The 18,809-nt window shown below is 45.5% G+C and overlaps 1 protein-coding gene across 5 annotated transcripts in view; it reads left to right on the forward strand.

Moving 5' to 3' along the window:
- MPPED1 (metallophosphoesterase domain containing 1) overlaps positions 1-18,809 on the forward strand; it is a 76,115-nt gene that overhangs the window by 31,947 nt on the left and 25,359 nt on the right. For all 5 annotated transcript variants that reach the window (XM_054173873.1, XM_054173874.1, XM_054173872.1 and 2 more), the window contains one exon: positions 10,397-10,622. In XM_054173873.1, the coding sequence (XP_054029848.1) occupies positions 10,397-10,622 (226 nt within the window). The remainder of the gene's footprint in view (positions 1-10,396; positions 10,623-18,809) is intronic.

Raw genomic sequence — 18,809 nt, forward strand, 5'->3', positions numbered from 1 at the left:
TTGTAAGAGCTATGTTCAGCATGAAAAGGACCTGCTGTAGTTTAGAAGTTGAAAATTCATCACAGAATCATAGGGTGGTAAGGGTTGGAAGGGACCTCCAGAGATTATCAAGTCCAACTCCCCTGCCAAAATCAGGATCACCTAGGACAGGTCACACAGGAATGCATCCAGATGGGTCTTAAAAGTGTCTAGAGAAGGAGCCTTCACAACCTCTCTGGGCAGCCTGCTCCAGTGCTCCATCACCCTTACAGAAAGAAGTGTTTCTTCATGTTGAGGTGGAACTTCCTGTGTTCCAGTTTGTATCTGTTGCCCCTTGTCCTATCACTGGGCACCACTGAAAAGAAACTAGCACCTTCTTCATGAAGCCCACCCTTCAGACATTTCTAAATGTTAATAAGATCTCCCCAGTCTTCTCCAGACTAAGCAGTCCCAGATCTCTCAGCCTTTTCTCATCAGACAGTACACCTGGTTGTGTAGAGGTGAGGTCAGGAAGGCCAAGGCATGGCTGGAGCTGAACCTGGCAAGGGATGCAAAGAATAACAAGAAAGGCTTCTACAGTAACTTTCTTGCCTCACTCCTCACTGGCAGTCTTGCTCTGTCCCCCTCCTGAGTTGATGGACCACCATCAGAGAGGACCCTGGAAATTACCAACCTGTCTGCCTTTGTGCCTGGCAGATCATGAAACAGACTGTCCTGGAAGCTATCCTGGAATGCATGGAGGACAGGGAGGTGATTCCAGGTAGCCAGCATGGCTTCATCAAGGGCAAGAACTGCCTGACTGACCTAGTGGCTTTATGGGATGGTGTAACTACATCAGTGGACAGGGGAAGAGGTGTCATCTATCTGGACTTCTGTAAAGCCTTGGACAGTCTCCTGCAACAGCTTTGTTTGTAAGCTAGAGAGATACAGGTTTGATTGGTGAGCTGTCCAGTGGATGAGGAATTGTTTGGATGATTGCATCCAAAGGGTAGTGGTCAATGGGTTGATGCCCACATGGAGACAGGATGCACATAGTGTCCCTCAGGGGTCTGTATTGCGACCAGTACCATTCAGTATCTTTATCAATGATGCAGACAGCGAGATTGAGTGCACCCTCAGCAAATTTGCTGATGGTACCAAGCTCAGTGGTGTGGTTGACAAGACTGAAGGATGGGATGCTGTCGAGAGGGACCTGGACAGGCTGGAGATGTGGGCTGGAGGAGAATCTCCCAAGGTTCAATAAGGCAAAATGCAAGGTCTTGCACCTAGGTTGGGGCAACCCTCGATATCAATACGGGCTGGGGGCTGAAGAAATTGAGAGCAGCCCTGCAGGAAAGGACTTGGGGGTAGTGGTGGACAAGAAGCTGGACATGATCCAACAATGCACACTTGCAGCCCAGAAAACCAATCACATCCTGGGCTGCATGAAAAGAAGTGTGGCCAGCAGGTCAAGGGAGATTGATTCTGCCGCTCTGCTCTGCTCTGGTGAGATCTAACCTGGAGTACTGTGTCCAGCTTGGGAGTCCCCAGTGCAAGAGAGACATGGTCCTGCTGGACTGGGTTCAGAGGAGGGCCACAAGGATGACCAGAGGGCTGGAGCACCTCTCCTATGAAGACAGCCTGAAAGAATTGGGGCTGTTCAGCCTAGAGAAGAGAAGGCTCTGGGAAGACCTTACGGCAGTATTTCTATACCTGAAGAGGACTTAGACAAAGGCTGGGGAAGGACTGTTCAGAAGGTCTTTTAGCAATAGGACAAGGGGCAATGGTTTCAAACTGGGGCAGGGTAGATTTAGGTTGGGTATAAAGACTAAGTTCTTTAAAATGAGAGTGATCAAATACTGGAACAGTTTGCCCAGGGCTGTGGTTGAGGCCCTGTCCCTGGAGACATTCAAGATCAGACTTGATGTTGCTGTGGCAGCCTAATCTAGTTGGAGGTGTCCCTGCTGACTGCAGGGGGTTTGGACAAGATGACCTTTGAGGGTTCCTTCCAACCCAATGCAATCTGTGAATCTGTGAATGTGTTGGTGCAAAATCAAACAAAAGATAAGAAACTTTCTGAGGAGGGCTTGCTGTAACTGAGAAAGACTCCATGTAAGATGGTAATGCCACCTGGCTATATATAAGCCAAATATGATATCCCAAGCATTTTGATAGGGAGATAATCTGAAAGTGTAATAAGTTAGGAGATTAGGGGCAGAATTTTTTGTGTTACAAATTGTTCTAGAAGCAGAACCACTGCTGCTTGACTTCTTGGATTTTGTCTTGCAGACCTTCCATGGGTTCTGTGATGTGTCATAAGATGTAAAATAAGGTTTCATTCCTGTCAGACCTCTCCTCCAAACTTACTTTCAGGAGACTCGAGGGGATGTAATTATCTCTGAGGTCTTCTGCTGAATGTAATAAATGTCTTTTGAATCTTTGGGGCATTTTCAGAGGGATATTGAGACAGGCATGCAGAAGTCTAAAGCATTGCACTTACACAAGTGGGATTTTTTTGTAAGAAAAAGATACACTTGGCTAAAACTAATAAATTAAGTGCAAGATAACATGGCTCCAGCATTTTTCTGCATGTGGGTGGAGATAACAGAAAGGAAAGGAGAGGGGAAAATGAAGCAGGAAAGATGTAGAACCACGTAGCAGAGAACAACAACAAGGAAGGGAAAACTCTCTCATCCCTTGTTAAGACAGAAGCTGAAAGAGTGGATGGTGGCTCGCAGCCCCATCCCAAACTGGCAGAAAGGAACAGTTGCATGTGGCCGGAAAGAGGAAGCCCTGAAGCCCAGAACTGAATTTGAGCCAGTGTGTTTCTGGTGGGAATTTTGGTATGTGAACGTTTATGTTGACTCCAAATCCAAATAGGATGAAGTGGTTGGAGATTGACTATGGGCAAATAATGAAACTCTCCCTCATTTTAGAGAAAAAAAAGTGGACTTTTGCTTAGAAATTGAATTTTTTATTCACCCCAAAGTATTGTAAACTGACAATTTACCTCATTTTGTTTCCTTGGTAATGTCAGAATTAGCAGAGGAATTTCACAGTCTCACAGTATAACTAAGGTTGGAAGAGACCTTGAGGATCATCGAGTCCAACCTGTCCCCACAGACCTCATGCCTAGACCATGGCACCAAGTGCCACATCCAATCCCCTCTTGAACACCTCCAGGGACGGTGACTCCACCACCTCCCTGGGCAGCACATCCCAATGACGAATGACTCTCTCAGTGAAGAACTTTCTCCTCACCTCGAGTCTAAACCTCCCCTGGCACAGCTTGAGGCTGTGTCCTCTTGTTCTGGGGCTGGCTGCCTGGGAGAAGAGACCAACCCCTTCCTGGCCACAACCACCTTTCAGGTAGTTGTAGAGGGCAATGAGATCTCCCCTGAGCCTCCTCTTCTCCAGGCTAAACAACCCCAGCTCCCTCAGCCTCTCCTCACAGGGCTGTGCTCAAGGCCTCTCCCCAGCCTTGTTGCCCTTCTCTGGACACCTTCAAGTGTCTCGATGTCCTTCTTAAACTGAGTGGCCCAGAACTGGACACAGGACTCAAGGTGTGGCCTAACCAATGCAGAGTCCAGGGGCACAATGACCTCCCTGCTCCTGCTGGCCACACTATTCCTAATGCAGGCCAGGATGCCTTGGGCCTTTTTGGCCATCTGGGCACACTGCTGGCTCATGTTTAGGCCACTGTCAATCTGTCAATATTTCCAAATATATCTCATCCCAGTCCATCCAAGTGGTATTTTAATAATACCAAAAACTGTTGGGGTAAGATTTGTTTTCAACCAGTCCTGGTTGTAGTTTATCTACAGGTAATAAAGATGTTGTAGCAGAAGCTTCTCAGGTGCCAAGGAGCTGGAGGATTCCTCGTCTTTGGGCAAAATCACTTGTCTTGTTTATTCTCATCAAAATAAGAGCTCAGGAGGAAAAGGTAACTTTCCCCCAATTTCATAAGGTTTTTTTTTCCTCCCCTGTTTTAAAATACATCTTTGACTCCCATAGCATATGTTCTTACATGTGTTTCTTGGCACTCCTGAAGGGCAGATCTATTTCTTACATGCTTGCTGCCTTAATTTTACCGGGGAAGGAATTTTGTCCTGGATACGCATGCAGAATTCCTGTGACAGCCATAAATTTTCTTTAATACCTTTGTGTACATAGAGTTCCCCTCTTAGTACCAGGTTTGCTACTTGCCCACCAGGAAAGCCATATGCTAGCCTCAAATGTTAATTGGCTATCAGGTACTTAGTCCTGCTCATCTGCTAAATGGATAGTTGGAGAAACTGACACCAAAGCTAATGGCAGCTGCTCTCTAGTCCTGTTGAATTGCATGGCTATCCTAGATTTGTTCCATTAGAATCACAGCAAGAGATGGGGTTTTAATTTCCTTTAGCATTGCAGGCACTCTACAGTTCTTGTTTGTTTTCCAGTGTAAACTTACTGTTGTAGTTTAAGCTTTTCCTGGAGTACAAAAGCCCAAATAGAACAGATGTAGATTGCCTCCCTCTCCCCTTTTTCCTGGTAGGGTAAAAGCGAGTTAGGCAGGAGAAAGGGGAGGTAAAAATCACAAAATAAACAGTCTGGAATCAATTTGGAAGTAAAAAAGGTAAGTTTAACAAAATATATATATAACATTTGAGTAACAGGGAAAGTTACAAAGGTATAAGGAAAAGGGTAAATAGAAAAATATACAAAACCAGGCCCAGCTGGCGTTGGGTTCCCTTGATGTAAAAGTGTGGCTACAGCATGGAAGCAAACCAGTGGTAATTCAGGAAGCAGGAGGGCAGCAAAGATGTCTGTCAAGCAGGCGAGGCAGGAGAAAAAGAGAGAACCAAGAAGATATCTCCCCTTAAATAGGCTTGCTGGACCAGAAGCGGGAGTGGACTAGACCTTGACTCCAGGGACTCCTTCCCCTGGGAGGGGGAACCAAGTCTGGCCACCTGGGGCAGGTTTCTTTGTCCACCTGGGGGCTGGGGTCTTTTCAGCCCCTCTAGGGATAGGTGTAACCTGACACACTCACAGAAACTCACCATCACATAAGATGAAGGGGACTCTCCGGAGGACACAGAGTTCAACCTGCTGTTCAAAGAAGGCCTAGTTTGAGCAGGCTGCTTTGGTTCTTGTCCATTTGAATTTAGAATACCTCCAAGGGTAGCGATTTCACAGCTGCTCTGAGTACCTATTCCACTTTTTGACCATCCTCATGCTAAAATTAATTCCTTATGCCATGTTCTCACTTGTGTCAGTTACCTCTTGGATCTGTGTGCACCTCTGGAAAGAACCTTGCTCAGCTGGTTTCATTGTTACTAATCAATGCCAGGATGTCCTTGGCTGTCTTTTCTGGAAAGACACTGCTGAGTCTTGTTAAATGAAGTAACTCCATCCTAGGTGCAGGACTTTGCATTTGAAGAAGTTTATGAAGTTCCTGCCAGCCCATCCAGCGCTCTGCCTTCTCTACAGAGCCAGTCATCTCCTTGGAGGAGGCAGTCATGTTAGTTAGATATGGTTTACCCTTGTTACATCAATGATGACTGTCCCAAATCACCTTCTTGACCTTCATGTCCCTGGACGATAATTTCATGGGAGATTGGTTCTCTCATTTTCCCAGGCCTGCTGTGAGACTCCATGCTCTGTAGTTCCCCATATTTGTCTTCTTGCCTTTCCTGAGGAGGGGTGGGAGGTTTGCCTTTTTCCAGACATTGGGAACGTCTCTCCCTAACTTTTCGAAGGTGATAGACTGGTGATAGACAGTTGATAGGCTTGTGTCCTTCTGTTGCAGCACTCCAGTCAGGTGAGCCATAGTCTCAGAGGTGTCACAGCTTTCCAATGTGCGTGGACTTCTTCCTCCTGGTTGTACACCGTCTGTGTGTGTGTACAAATACCTGGGAGGAGCCCCAGTTAGAGTGCTTTTAGGAGGGTAATTCAAGAGGCTTTTCCCTCCTGTTGTCCATCAGCTGCTTCCTTACTGCCTCCATGCCTTCTCTTAAAAGCTAGATAACCCTTCCCCAGCACACTTAAGACTCTTCCTGCTGTAATAGTGAACCTGTTGGCAAAGACACTCTTGCCCTGGTTTGCCAGGGGAATGCCATCCTTATGCATCCTTGTGCTTCAAAAACTTTGTAGAAGCCAGAGCCCTGCATGCAGCATCAGCCATACAGCATAGTGCTGACAGTGGGGTGCATCCATACTGGGAGGAAAAAGGATTGGCAAATGGAAACATCAGCCAGTGCCTTTACTAAGGCCTGTTTTCAGGGAATTTGTAAAGGGAGAAGGAACCCACAGCAGCAAGTACGTTGTGGCCACTGCTGTCTTTGGTAGGAATCTTTCTCAGCAAAATGCAGTTGTTAGAAGCAGCCTCGAAAACCTGCAGAAGTGGGAGTTCAACAATCTCAGCACAGTCTGCTTTTGTTTAACAAGGGACAGGAAATGTGTCTGCTGTCTTTTCTCCTCAGCTTGTCATTAGCATGCACTAACAGGTGTGGGAATAAGCTAGTCAACCTAAAAGTGTTTGGATTAGTGCTGATCGAGAGCTGGTAGTGCAAAAAATAATAGATGGAAAAGGGGTTGTTCTAAAGCTGTGGATACATGCAGAAGCATAGCCATGCAACAGTTACTGGACTCTTGTGGAGTTTGGTCCTAGCCAAGGACCAAGCCAGGGCTTCAAATCGTGCTGTAGTCTGTGCCTAGGTTTGGAATTCCATGTATCTGTGTTGGAAGGGCATAATGGAATAAAATAGGGGACAGTTGAAACAATACCATACAAACAATGAGAAGTAATAAGTTGTAGGTCAGAAGCAGGAAATAGTTGCTGCTTTAAGGTAGTTTTCAGGTAAATACTGATCAGATATTGCTAGTGTTTGGTGGATCTTAATAGTATAGAAGGCACTTGAAACATTCAGCATGTCTTAGGATTGTGCTGACACACCATGTTGGACCGGAGTCCTGCTGCAATAAGGTGGTGTTGGTCCCACTGAGGTCAGTGGTAGGAGGACCATGCTTCAGTGCAAAGAGAGGTTTATCACTCGGTGTTGATTGCATGTGGACTGCATTGAACATTGGTTAAGTGTGAATCACACTAGAAGCAGGTGAGAATGTATTGTGGTCGGGTAGCTGAGGGTCTGCATCTGCAGTTGCTCAGCTGAAGTCTTACACATACACTGGGGTCAGAGTGGCTGGAGAGCGGCCAGGTAGAGAGGCACCTGGGGGTACTGGTGGATGGTAGGCTGAACATGAGCCTGCAGTGTGCCCAGGCAGCTAAGAAGGCCAATAGCATCCTGGCCTGCATCAGGAACAGTGTGGCCAGCAGGAGCAGGGGGGTCATTGTGCCCCTGTACACTGCACTGGTTAGGCCACACCTCGAGTCCTGTGTCCAGTTCTGGGCCCCTCAGTTTAGGAAGGAGGTTGACTTGCTGGAATGTGTCCAGAGAAGGGCAACAAAGTTGGTGAGGGGCTTGGAACACAGCCCTGTGAGGAGAGGCTGAGGGAGCTGGGGTTGCTTAGCCTGGAGAAGAGGAGACTCAGGGCTGACCTTATTGCTCTCTACAACTACCTGAAGGGAGATTGTAGACAGGCAGAGGTTGGTCTCTTCTCCCAGGCAACCAGCACCAGAACAAGAGGACACAGTCTCAGGCTGTGCCAGGGGAGGTTTAGGCTGGAGGTTAGGAAGAAGTTCTCCACAGAGAGAGTGATTGCCCATTGGAATGGGCTGCCTGGGGAGGTGGTGGAGTCACCATCAGTGGAGGCATTCAGGAGGAGACTTGATGGGGTGCTTGGTGCCATGGGTTAGTTGTTTAGGTGGTGTTGGATTGGTTGATGGGTTGGACACGATGATCTTGAAGGTCTCTTCCAGCCTGGTTTATTGTTTGTTTGTCTGTTTGTTGTTCATGACAGCAGTGCCCAGCCAAGAACAGGGTTTCAAAGATCTGTAGCTGAGGCTGACTGTGCTTCAAGAGCACTTGGAGTAAAAAATGAATCACGCTATAAAGTCTTCTAAGGAACAAAATTTAAACAAAGTATTGTTAAATTAACATACAAGCAGCAAAATTAGACAAAAATTTAAGATTTGAAGGGTAAAAAGGGGTTTTGGAGACAATGAAATAGGTTTAGTGAGTTGCTGCCTGATATGGGATGAAAGGAGAAAGAACCTGAGCTGCAAACTCATCAAAAACCCCCCAGTTGTTAATTGAAAAGCTGACAGAGCTGTAAGTACAGCAGTGCTTCTGGCCACCACTGTAATAAATGTAATTGTACATTTAGAATCATTTGCTGATTTGCCTAAGTAACACCCACAGACAGCAGCATGACATAAATACATTAGTGGAAGCAACAACTATAACCAGCTTGTACAGGTTCTTGGCTGTTAGATGGATGGATCAGATGAGCTGGAAAAGATTCATAAAAAGGACCAGAAATGGATTTGTTAACAATAATGCAGCATAAAGGATTTCTTTATTTCCTTATTTCCCAAGAGTGTTTTAAAGCTTGTAGATGCCCATACATAGTGTATCATAGTATAGTATCATAGTATCAGTAAGGGTTGGAAGGGACCACAAGGATCATCTAGTTCCAACCCCCTTGCCATGGGCAGGGACACCCCACACTAGATCAGGCTGGCCAGAGCCTCATCCAGCCTGGGCTTAAACACCTCCAGGGCTGGGGCCTCAACCACCTCCCTGGACAACCCATTCCAGGGCTTCACCACTCATGGGGAAGAACTTCCTCCTCACCTCCAGCCTGAATCTCCCCACCTTCATTCCATTCCCCCTAGTCCTATCACTCCCTGAGATCCTGAGCAGTCCCTCCCCAGCCTTCTTGTAGGCCCCTTTCAGATACTGGAAGGCCACAATTAGGTCAATTAGTGTAGCATGCAAGTAACTTCTTAAAACCTTCTGTGTGCATGTGTGCACATAACTGGAAAACCTGTAGAGAGACATCTGCAAAATGTTGCATTTCAGAAAGAAAGAAAAAAAAACCAGACATAATGTACAGCTCAGATATTCTTTTGGGTAAATAATTGTCTCTCCAGCATTCACCATGCAATTGCAAATATCTGCAGAGAGTTTCTGTTAACAAATACGCTAAAGGCACATATCTATTGAGTCTGCAGGAAAGACTGGTTTCTGTGCAATCAATTTCCTGATACAGGTGTTACAAGCATCTGAAACTTGCATTTCAGAGTCACCCAGATCTTTTCATTGGAGAAACCCCCAGTTTAGCCCTGTCTCGTGGCCTGGGGGCTAGCAGTGTTTGCTGTCCTCTTTTGCCACAGCTGTTTGCATAACGCTGTTGCATTGTATTTTTAAGTCATACTCACGTCAACTTTTGCCACTGCATATTGACTGCTGTTGTACACTCTCTAAATAACCTACCCCTAAATGAGGCTTGGGGTCATCACTAAACACTTATTGATAACACTATTGTGTTATCAGTAATACTATGCAAGGTGGGTCTTGTTTTTAGTCAACTAATTCTTTTTGCTCCCAATCTCCTCCTCTGACTTTCTTCATTCTGATGCAAAAGCAGAGCAGTGCAGAAGCAAAGCTAATGAATGTCTTTGTTTCCTTTCAAATATACTTTAAAAGTTTGCCTTTTGAGACGGGCAATGCTTGCTCTTAAGGGCAGAATCCAGTTGATGACCAAGTGTGAAGTCAGGGGGAAAGTTTCTGTTGCAGTGCTGCTCTTGGGAAGAACCCACGTGTGTGGGCATATATATTCTTGCCTTCAGCAGGAGGTTGTTGTAAGGTTTTTCACTAAATAGGGGTTGTAAAATATTCTTGAACATGAGTCACTTTAAATTATAGTCCATGGATCTAAGGAAGTCACTGAGAAAATGGAGCTGGAAAAAATATGGGATAGAGGCAAACTGTGAAACTTCTCTGTGGGATGTGGAATTTTGACAGCTAAACCCAATCCTTGTCTTGCCTGAAGGCTTGATCTTAAATGTCAGGGCAAAGAGGGCAGCAGATCCCTTTGGCTGACCCCAGCTCTCAGCCTGTAAGACCTCCTCAGTACAAGCAGATAAAGACCACAGCTCTGGGAGAAGAGAGCTGACAGTTTATGAAGTGTTACAGCCAACCTTCTTTGAATCCTAATTTCTGTCAGAGAGTAATCATCACTGTCACAGTAAGTGATACTTGCAGCACAAATGGCAATTAACTAGAAGTAAATAGTGGAGCAGAAGTCTGGAGACTGGTTTTTAAGGTTGATGAGTTGAAAAGTAGTTTCAACACTTTAATGCTAAGCATGCTAAACCCTAATGTGCCATGAAAAAGTCAGAAATGTCATTTACCTGAGATCAGGTAATTACCAGGAATTACATAATATGTAGGAAGGATATGCTCAGTTGTTTGAATGGCTTGAGAGTGCCTGTTTTCTTTTATCTGATTTCTCCTAAAACAAGCAACTTGTTTGTTTTTCCCTGTTTTAGGTAGCCTGCCCTACGAATACAAGATTGTGATCGCAGGAAATCATGAATTGACCTTTGACCAGGAATTCATGGCTGACTTAATCAAGCAGGACTTTTACTATTTCCCTTCTGTCTCTAAGCTGAAGCCAGAGAGCTATGAGAACGTACAATCCCTTCTAACAAACTGCATCTACCTGCAAGACTCTGAAGTGACGGTGAGGGGATTCAGAATATATGGCTCCCCTTGGTAAGCAGGTTTTTAAGTATGCATAAAAAAATTACTGTTGATTGCTGTCACATCAGCCAGTTCAGCTGCATCAGCTATAATGGGCTGTCTGAGGAAAAAAAGCAATGCTCATTTTGATAAAGTTTTTATCTTTTCTTGTAATGAATCCTTCCTGTGACAGAGTAATGTACTGTGGGCATTGTTAACCAAAAAGTGATGGGAAAAGATCTTCAGGCTCTCAGCCAGGAGCAGTTCTCTAGCAAAGTCCTTGTAGGGTTTTTTGTGTCAGAGAGTATGTTTCGTGTACTTAGTGTGAGAGGTTAGTTTTATTGCAGTTGGACAATTTCCATACTACAGGCAATGGTTAAGTTTCATTAGTACACACAACAGTCATTCCACACAGCAAGCTTGTTACGTATTTCCTGGGCTTCACTCTGCTGCATAGAGAACATGTAGAACTCCTTGATGGTGTTGGGGACAGATGGGCTTTGGCTTCTTGACATCCAGCTTGGACCCTTGTATGCGCTGCTTCTGTGCCTCTTACTGATGTTACATTACTCCTATGTTATTTCCATTAACAGGACTGGAAGTTTGGTCTTCTGTGAGCATTTGATAGACATCTAAAACAAGTTAAAATTTATTTGAAAAGGCAGGTTTTTAAGGGGATCTGTTATTCTTCCTTTCAAACTCACATCAGGGTGGAATGCAGCAAACAAGTTGTCAAACCTGATGCATATACCCCAACGTGAATTTTCTGTGTGAATCGACTGTGAAATCTCTGGGATTTTATTTATTTGATCATGTTTTAAAATGGAAATTGGCATTTCCCCATTTGGTTACTTGAGATGTGTGTTAATTTACTCTGAGCTTATTACTCTACATTTGTCTACATTAAATAGCTTCCCTCTTCCATGCATCCTTTTCTCTTTCCCTCTTAGATCTTCTGATCTTTCTGGTGTTTTGTTTAGTTTTGTTTTTAACCTCCCCACCTGCTGTGCTGTCGTTCATCTCCCTCTTGTATCTGCTGTGTATTCAATCAGTGTTCAGTTTACTTCATTTTCTTAAATATTAGGGAAGATATTAGATGCTATTAGTCCCAATATTAACTTTTAAGAAATGCCACTTGGCATCTCTTCCCATTTTGATGTTCAACTGTAAATACTGTAATTATGCTCTGTTTACAATATGTCTGGCAACATCATATCTTCCTTGCAGTATTCGTCACCAGGCACCATATTTCCAGTGTCAGTAATCATTTTCCCTGCATATTGAAAACTTCACTATCTCATGGTCACTGCACCCTAGGCAGCCTCCCACGGTCACATCTCCCACCAGCCCTTCCCTATTGGAGAGCAGCAGGTCAAGCAGAGCCTGTCCCCTGGTAGGCTCACTTAACAGCTGCGTCAAGAAGCAGTCCTCCATTCGCTCCAGGAATCTTCTGGACTGCCTCCTCTCTGCTGAATTAAGTTCCCAGCAGATATCCGGCAGGTTGAAGTCCCCCACGAGGACAAGATCTGATGATCTTGAAACAGCCTCCAGTTGTTTGTAGAATAATTCATCAACCTCCTCATCCTGGTTGGGTGGTCTATAACAGACTCCAACCAGGATGTCAGATTTGTTGGGCTGCCCTCTGATTTTAACCCACAGGCTCTCAATTCCCTCATCTTCCACCTCAAGTTCTGTGGCAGAAAGTGTCTCCCTAATATATAGAGCCACCCCTCCTCCTCTCCTCCCTTGCCTATCCCTCCTAAAGAGCCTGTAGCCCCCCAGTGTAGCACTCCAATCATGCCTGTTGTCCCACCACGTTTCTGAGATGGCAACTATATCATAGTCGCCCTGGTGGACCAGGACCTCCAGCTCCTCTTGCTTATTGCCCATGCTGTGTGCATTGGTGTACATGCACTGCAGCTGGGCTCCCCACCTCTCAGTTGACCCTACCTTGTGCCCTACTCTTTCCTCTGCAGAGGGACCGATATCCTCACCCACCCCCTTCAGACCTAGTTTAAAGCCCTCCTAATGAGCCCTGCCAACTCTAGTGCTAGGATTCTCTTCCCCCTTCTTCTGCTTCTGCTTAAGATGTTTTACTTGCAGAGTAAACCATGAGAGCTTGATTGGTTTGCCTAACATGTATGTCTCGAAGGCCGTTTAAGAAGGTACCATTTGTGTGTGGTTAGATATTCTCAATAGCACCTGAGTGTTTTGACCTCTATTATTTAATCTAGAAAGTGGTTATTTTTAATTACATAGAAGAAATGGGGCTGTTTGAAATGTTTTTTGTCTCAGAAACCCATGCTCTAGCTTCTGGGCTCCAAGAGCCAAGATTTCAAGTGCTGCATTGAGCCCCTGCTCACTAGCAAAAATTTCACTCTACCCTAGTATTATCACCAAGCAGGGAGCAGCCATTTTGAAATGCAAGCTGCAAAGCAGAAAAGCTGCTATTTAGGAATGTGTACTTGCCACACTGCTAACTATGAGCACAGATTATCAGCGTGGATGATAAGGGACAGGAATATCAAACTGTCAGATGCTTCATGAGAAAATTCGGAATACTAAGATGTTAAATGTGTCCAGAACAATCTTGAATTTCAAGGGTGCTGTGTTTGGCCCAGGGGGCTGATGCTTTTGACAGTGTTGGTTGCCAGATCTGGCAGAGGAGGGCATCAGTAAGAATGCAGTGTGCTTCCATACGCCGTGCTTCCCTCTCCTGCAGCCCAGGCACTGGGCATTGGGTTTGTTTTTCCTCACATAATGCCTGGACAGAGATTTTTTTTTTTCATATAAAGCGAGGTGCAGGAAGATTGTCCTGGTTTAAGACTCAGCTGTTGGCTGATGTCCAACAGTCCATGCTAACAACTGTTGCCTCAGAAAGAGAGATAAGAACCCAAAAGCCTTGTGGATTGGGATAAGGAGAGTTTAATGGAATAGTGCAAGGTATAATACCTTAGCGTACTTCACAGAAAAGCACAGCCAAAAGCAGAAGCAAGCCAGCAGCCTCCCCATGTCCATGGCCAGAAGAGACCACCCTCCCAGCCCAGAAGCCAAAAAAGCCCCCCAAACCAGAAAGCATCTCTTGTTACAGTCCGAACTACGAGCCCCATGATACTTGGCTCCAGCCAGCATGGACTTCCTTATGCATCAGGCATGACCTCAGTCCGGTGTTAAATACTCAACGCCTGATTCAGCAGGCTGTCCCAAATGGTTTCCAACCCAAAACCAGGACAGAGGCAAACTCTGCTTTTATCCCAGCAAGACCCAAGACATGGCCACAACACATTCACAGACTTGGAAGCAATCTTCTGTAGAATATAGCCATAGTCGCTATGAATGTTAAACAAAGACTTTGGTTCCTCAATGGCAAGTTGGTGAGGGGTTTGGAACACAGCCCTATGAGGAGAGGCTGAGGGAGCTGGGGTTGCTTAGCCTGGAGAAGAGGAGGCTCAGGGGGGACCTTATTGCTCTCTACAACTACCTGAAGGGAAGTTGTAGACAGGCAGAGGTTGGTCTCTTCTCCCAGGCAACCAGCACCAGAACAAGAGGACACAGTCTCAAGCTGCTCCAGGGGAGGTTTAGGCTGGAGGTTAGGAAGAAGTTCTCCACAGAGAGAGTGATTGCCCATTGGAATGGGCTGCTTGGGGAGGTGGTGGAGTCACCATCACTGGAGGTGTTCAGGAGGAGACTTGACAGTATCACAGTATCACAGTATCACAGTATAACTAAGGTTGGAAGAGACCCCAAGGATCATCAAGTCCAACCTGTCTCCACAGACCTCACGACTAGACCATGGCACCAAGTGCCACATCCAATCCCCTCTTGAACACCTCCAGGGATGGTGACTCCACCACCTCCCTGGGCAGCACATTCCAATGACGAACGACTCGCTCCGTGAAGAACTTTTTCCTCACTTCGAGTCTAAACCTCCTCTGGCACAGCTTGAGACTGTGTCCTCTTGTTCTGGTGCTGGTTGCCTGGGAGAAGAGACCAACCCCTTCCTGGCTACAACCACCTTTCAGGTAGTTGTAGAGGGCAATGAGGTCTCCCCTGAGCCTCCTCTTCTCCAGGCTAAACAATCCCAGCTCCCTCAGCCTCTCCTCACAGGGCTGTGCTCAAGGCCTCTCCCCAGCCTCATTGCCCTTCTCTGGACACCTTCAAGATGTCCTTCTTAAACTGAGGGGCCCAGAACTGGACACAGGACTCAAGGTGTGGCCTAACCAATGCAGAGTCCAGGGGCACAATGACCTCCCTGCTCCTGCTGGCCACACTATTCCTAATGCAGGCCAGGATGCCATTGGCCCTCTTGGCCATCTGGGCACACTGCTGGCTCATGTTTAGGCGGCTGTCAATCAGCACCCCCAGGTCCCTCTCTGTTTGGCAGCTCTCAGCCACTCTGACCCCAGCCTGTAGCTCTGCATGGGGTTGCTGTGGCCAAAGTGCAGCACCTGGCACTTGGACTTGTTGAATGCCATCCTCTTGGACTCTGCCCATCTGTCCAGTGCTGACAGGGTGCTTAGTTGCATGGTTTAGTTGATTAGGTGGTGTTAGATAATGGGTTGGATGTGATGATCTTGAAGGTCTCTTCCTACCTGGTTTATTCTAAATTCTAAATTTACTGTAAATTGGAGGACTTCTGAGTGGAAAGTATTTTGAAACACCCTAATGTGTTCTGAACTTCTATGAGAAAAGTTGAACTGGCAGATAGAATAACCCAAACAATTCTGTATAACAATTCTATATAATGTATACTTTTGCCTGCTCAGCCTTGCCAAAAATGAGGCCATTTTCCAGAGGTGTTTAATTTGTGGGTTTTTCAGCAGCACATGTAGGTATGAGCCTCAGAGAGGTGTTCTCATGCTGATGCCAAAATGCATGTATACCTTTATAGCTATTTTTTTTTAATGGCAATTGTGAATAATGGCTATAACAGGAGTAATACATAGTGGCTTTGTTCAGCAAGCACAGTAGACCTTGTGCACTGAAAGCACCACTTTTTGGGTGCAAATACATTGTGTAATTGTACAATTAAAATCTTTAGCAGCATGGAGGCACGAGTGGATCGTATAGCCTACTCTCATTTCAGCTGTAGCTAACACTGAAACTCCTACCTGCAAAATTGTAGCTCCTTATGAGGTAATGAACTCTAACAGAAATATAATAGAAGGCTGAAAATCTGTAATTGAAATGCTCACCAATAATTTATTGATATGGTTCCATGAGTGATGTCATCAGGAAGGTCATGGACCTGACGGTGCGAGTCCAGAGGAGGGCCATGAAAATGATCAGGGGGTTGGAACACCTCTGCTGCGAGGACAGGGAGGGAGGGAGATGGGGTGGTTCAGCCTAGAGAAGAGAAGGCTCCAGGAAGACCTAATAGCAGCCTTCCAGTACGTGGAGGGGGTCTACAGGAAGGATGGAGAGACACTGTTTACAAAGGCCTGCAGTGACAGGATGGGGGGCAATGGCTTCAAACTGGAAAGGAGCAGATTTAGATGGGATGTTAGGAGCAAGTTCTATACTGAGAGTGATGGAACACTGGAACAGGTTGCCTAGGGAGGTGGCTGGGGCCCCAGCCCTGAAGATATTCAAAGTGAGGCTCGACAGGGCTCTGGGCAGCTTGATTTAGTTGAGGATGCTCCTGCTTACTGCAGAGGGGGTTGGACTAGACCTTTGGATGTCCCTTCCAACCCAGACCATTCTATGATTCTGTGATTTGCTGCTCTGCTGCACAAGGTTCCAGTAATGGACTGTGCCCTATTTCATGTTTTTTCCATTGATTATTTTTGTTTTTCTAACTCAGTGTTTCGGTAACCGTCCCTTTCCTTAAAGGCACAGCCTAAAATTATCACATGTGGCTTTCTGTTCTACTGTTGCCTGCAGTAACTCGTGGTAAGACCTGATGACTAATGAATTGACCTCTCATCAAATATCAGAAGCTGTTCATGCCTGGCAAAGGTTATACTGGCTGTTCTCCCAGTGCTTGATGTTGCACCCCTGCCTTAATTCTATAGAAAAGATGTGCATCTGCAGAAGAGCAGGTATTCTGTGTATAAGCACCAGTACTGGGGAACGTGGCAGGAATTCCAGTGGCCCTTTCTATTCAAAGGTGGATTATTGTGCAGGGTAAGAGTGCATATTTTACTTGACATAACAAAAGAAATTCAAGTGGCAGAAGGCAAACCTCTTCTGCCTAGCCACTGATTTTCAGACTACTTCTAAGCAGCTGTACACAGCTGCAGGAGAAATTTTGGTCCTCCTGTTTTGTCTTTTTCAGTGCTTTTTTGTTGTTTTCTGCTATGCAGGGAGGGAAAGGACAATCAAAGCCCTCTTCCAAACAGAAGACAATTTCATTATTCTAAATGACATATTGGCCTGGAGAGCTTAAAGAGCTTTAGCATGAGGTTGCCTCCAGACTCATTATCCGGAGTGGATTTTTGCTTGGCTTTGATTATTGGGAGGATCTATTCCTGTGAAGCAGAACTTCATTTTTCTTCTTGCAGAATTACAGTTTTTTTCCTTTGTGTCTTTGTATTCTTGTTTCCCCCTTCGTACAGGCCAGCTGGAACTCTACTTCATGCATGTGTGCATGTGCACACTTTGTGCAGATAGACTGGTAAGCTCTGTGTGTAACTGGGGTAGCTTCAAAGAGCATGCAGAGGGCAAAATAAGGCAGACTTAGTTTTGTTCCACACAAACCCCAGGCCACCCAAACCCTAGGTCTGTTGTTTCAGTGCTTTCCACCTTCATTTTTTCAAGAACAGCTATAATAGTCTCTTTCATTCCATTCCATTCCTCACTGACCTCCATTTCCATCACTAACATAATGCAGCAAAGATTTATGCTATCATTTCATGAGAGGGACATGCTTTCATTTTGCCAATGATGAATCACCTAATGTTTACTTTCCCAGACCTTGTACAAGTCTTTGCAGTCATTGAGGTGAACATCAATTAAAATGAAACCATATTAAAATAGAATACTGACTTCATTTAACATAATATACCTCCCAAGCTGGGAGTGTGGCTTCCAGATAGAGCAGCAGCAGTGCAAGATGTTACATTGCAGGTTTCATTCACGTTAAAATTCACAGAAAATGATAACTCCTGCCTCAAACTGACCACTCTGATGCTGTCTTTCAAATCTGGAAAAGCTATTCAATACCCTGCACATGACTGAAATGTGTAGGCACTCCAATAGTTATGTTATTGGTCAAAACCATATTGATCCTCCTATGTTCTCATCTTTCTGTACCTTCAACTTGGTCAAGAATTAAGAATACAAATAACCAAAATGCAGTTGCTTCTGTACTGTTTCCTAAAGCAGTAAAATGCCTCTCAAGAAGTCTTGAATACCTCAGAAGAAGCAGATTTTTGAGCAAGTGACTTGCCCTTAAGGGCAACAAGGCTGGAAGGGCAACAAGGCTGGGGAGAGGCCTTGAGCACAGCCCTGTGAGGAGAGGCTGAGGGAGCTGGGGTTGTTTAGCCTGGAGAAGAGGAGGCTCAGGGGAGACCTTATTACCCTCTACAACTACCTGAAAGGTGGTTGTAGCCAGCAAGGGGTTGGTCTCTTCTCCCAGGCAGCCAGCACCAGAACAAGGGGACACAGTCTCAAGCTGTGCCAGGGGAAGTTTAGGCTGGAGGTGAGGAGGAAGTTCTTCACTGAGAGAGTTGTTAGCCATTGGAATGTGCTGCCCAGGGAGGTGGTGGAGTCACCGTCCCTGGAGGTGTTCAAGAGGGGATTGGATGTGGCACTTGGTGCCATGGTCTAGTCATGAGGTCTGTGGTGACAGGTTGGACTCGATGATCCTCGAGGTCTCTTCCAACCTTAGTGATACTGTGAGACTGTTTTCATGTCTATCTCTGTCAGTGCTACAGTTTTGAGTGGATGGATGTGGAAGTGCTAGGTAGGGACATTTACAGACTGCTGGGTTTTGGTGGCTCAGAAATCTCTTTTAAATGTGGTAAATGTTCCCAGATCTTTAACCTTGCCATTATTTGAAACTTTTTTAACTAATGAATTTGAGGCAGGTAATGTAAGTGAGTCATGTAGGTAGACTGATGTGCTTATTGAAGACAATGAAAATCATGAATGGGAGTAATGGATTTCACTTGTTATTTAGAATTGAGACACCTCAAGTTACAGAATTTCTGGGGAGAAGGTTGGTGTTTAAGCCTAGCTGATGCATTGTGAAAACCATGTGCTGTGGGTTAAGGCTGA

Source organism: Dryobates pubescens, chromosome 27 (genome assembly GCF_014839835.1).
Source record: "Dryobates pubescens isolate bDryPub1 chromosome 27, bDryPub1.pri, whole genome shotgun sequence".
Classification (NCBI taxonomy): domain Eukaryota; kingdom Metazoa; phylum Chordata; class Aves; order Piciformes; family Picidae; genus Dryobates; species Dryobates pubescens.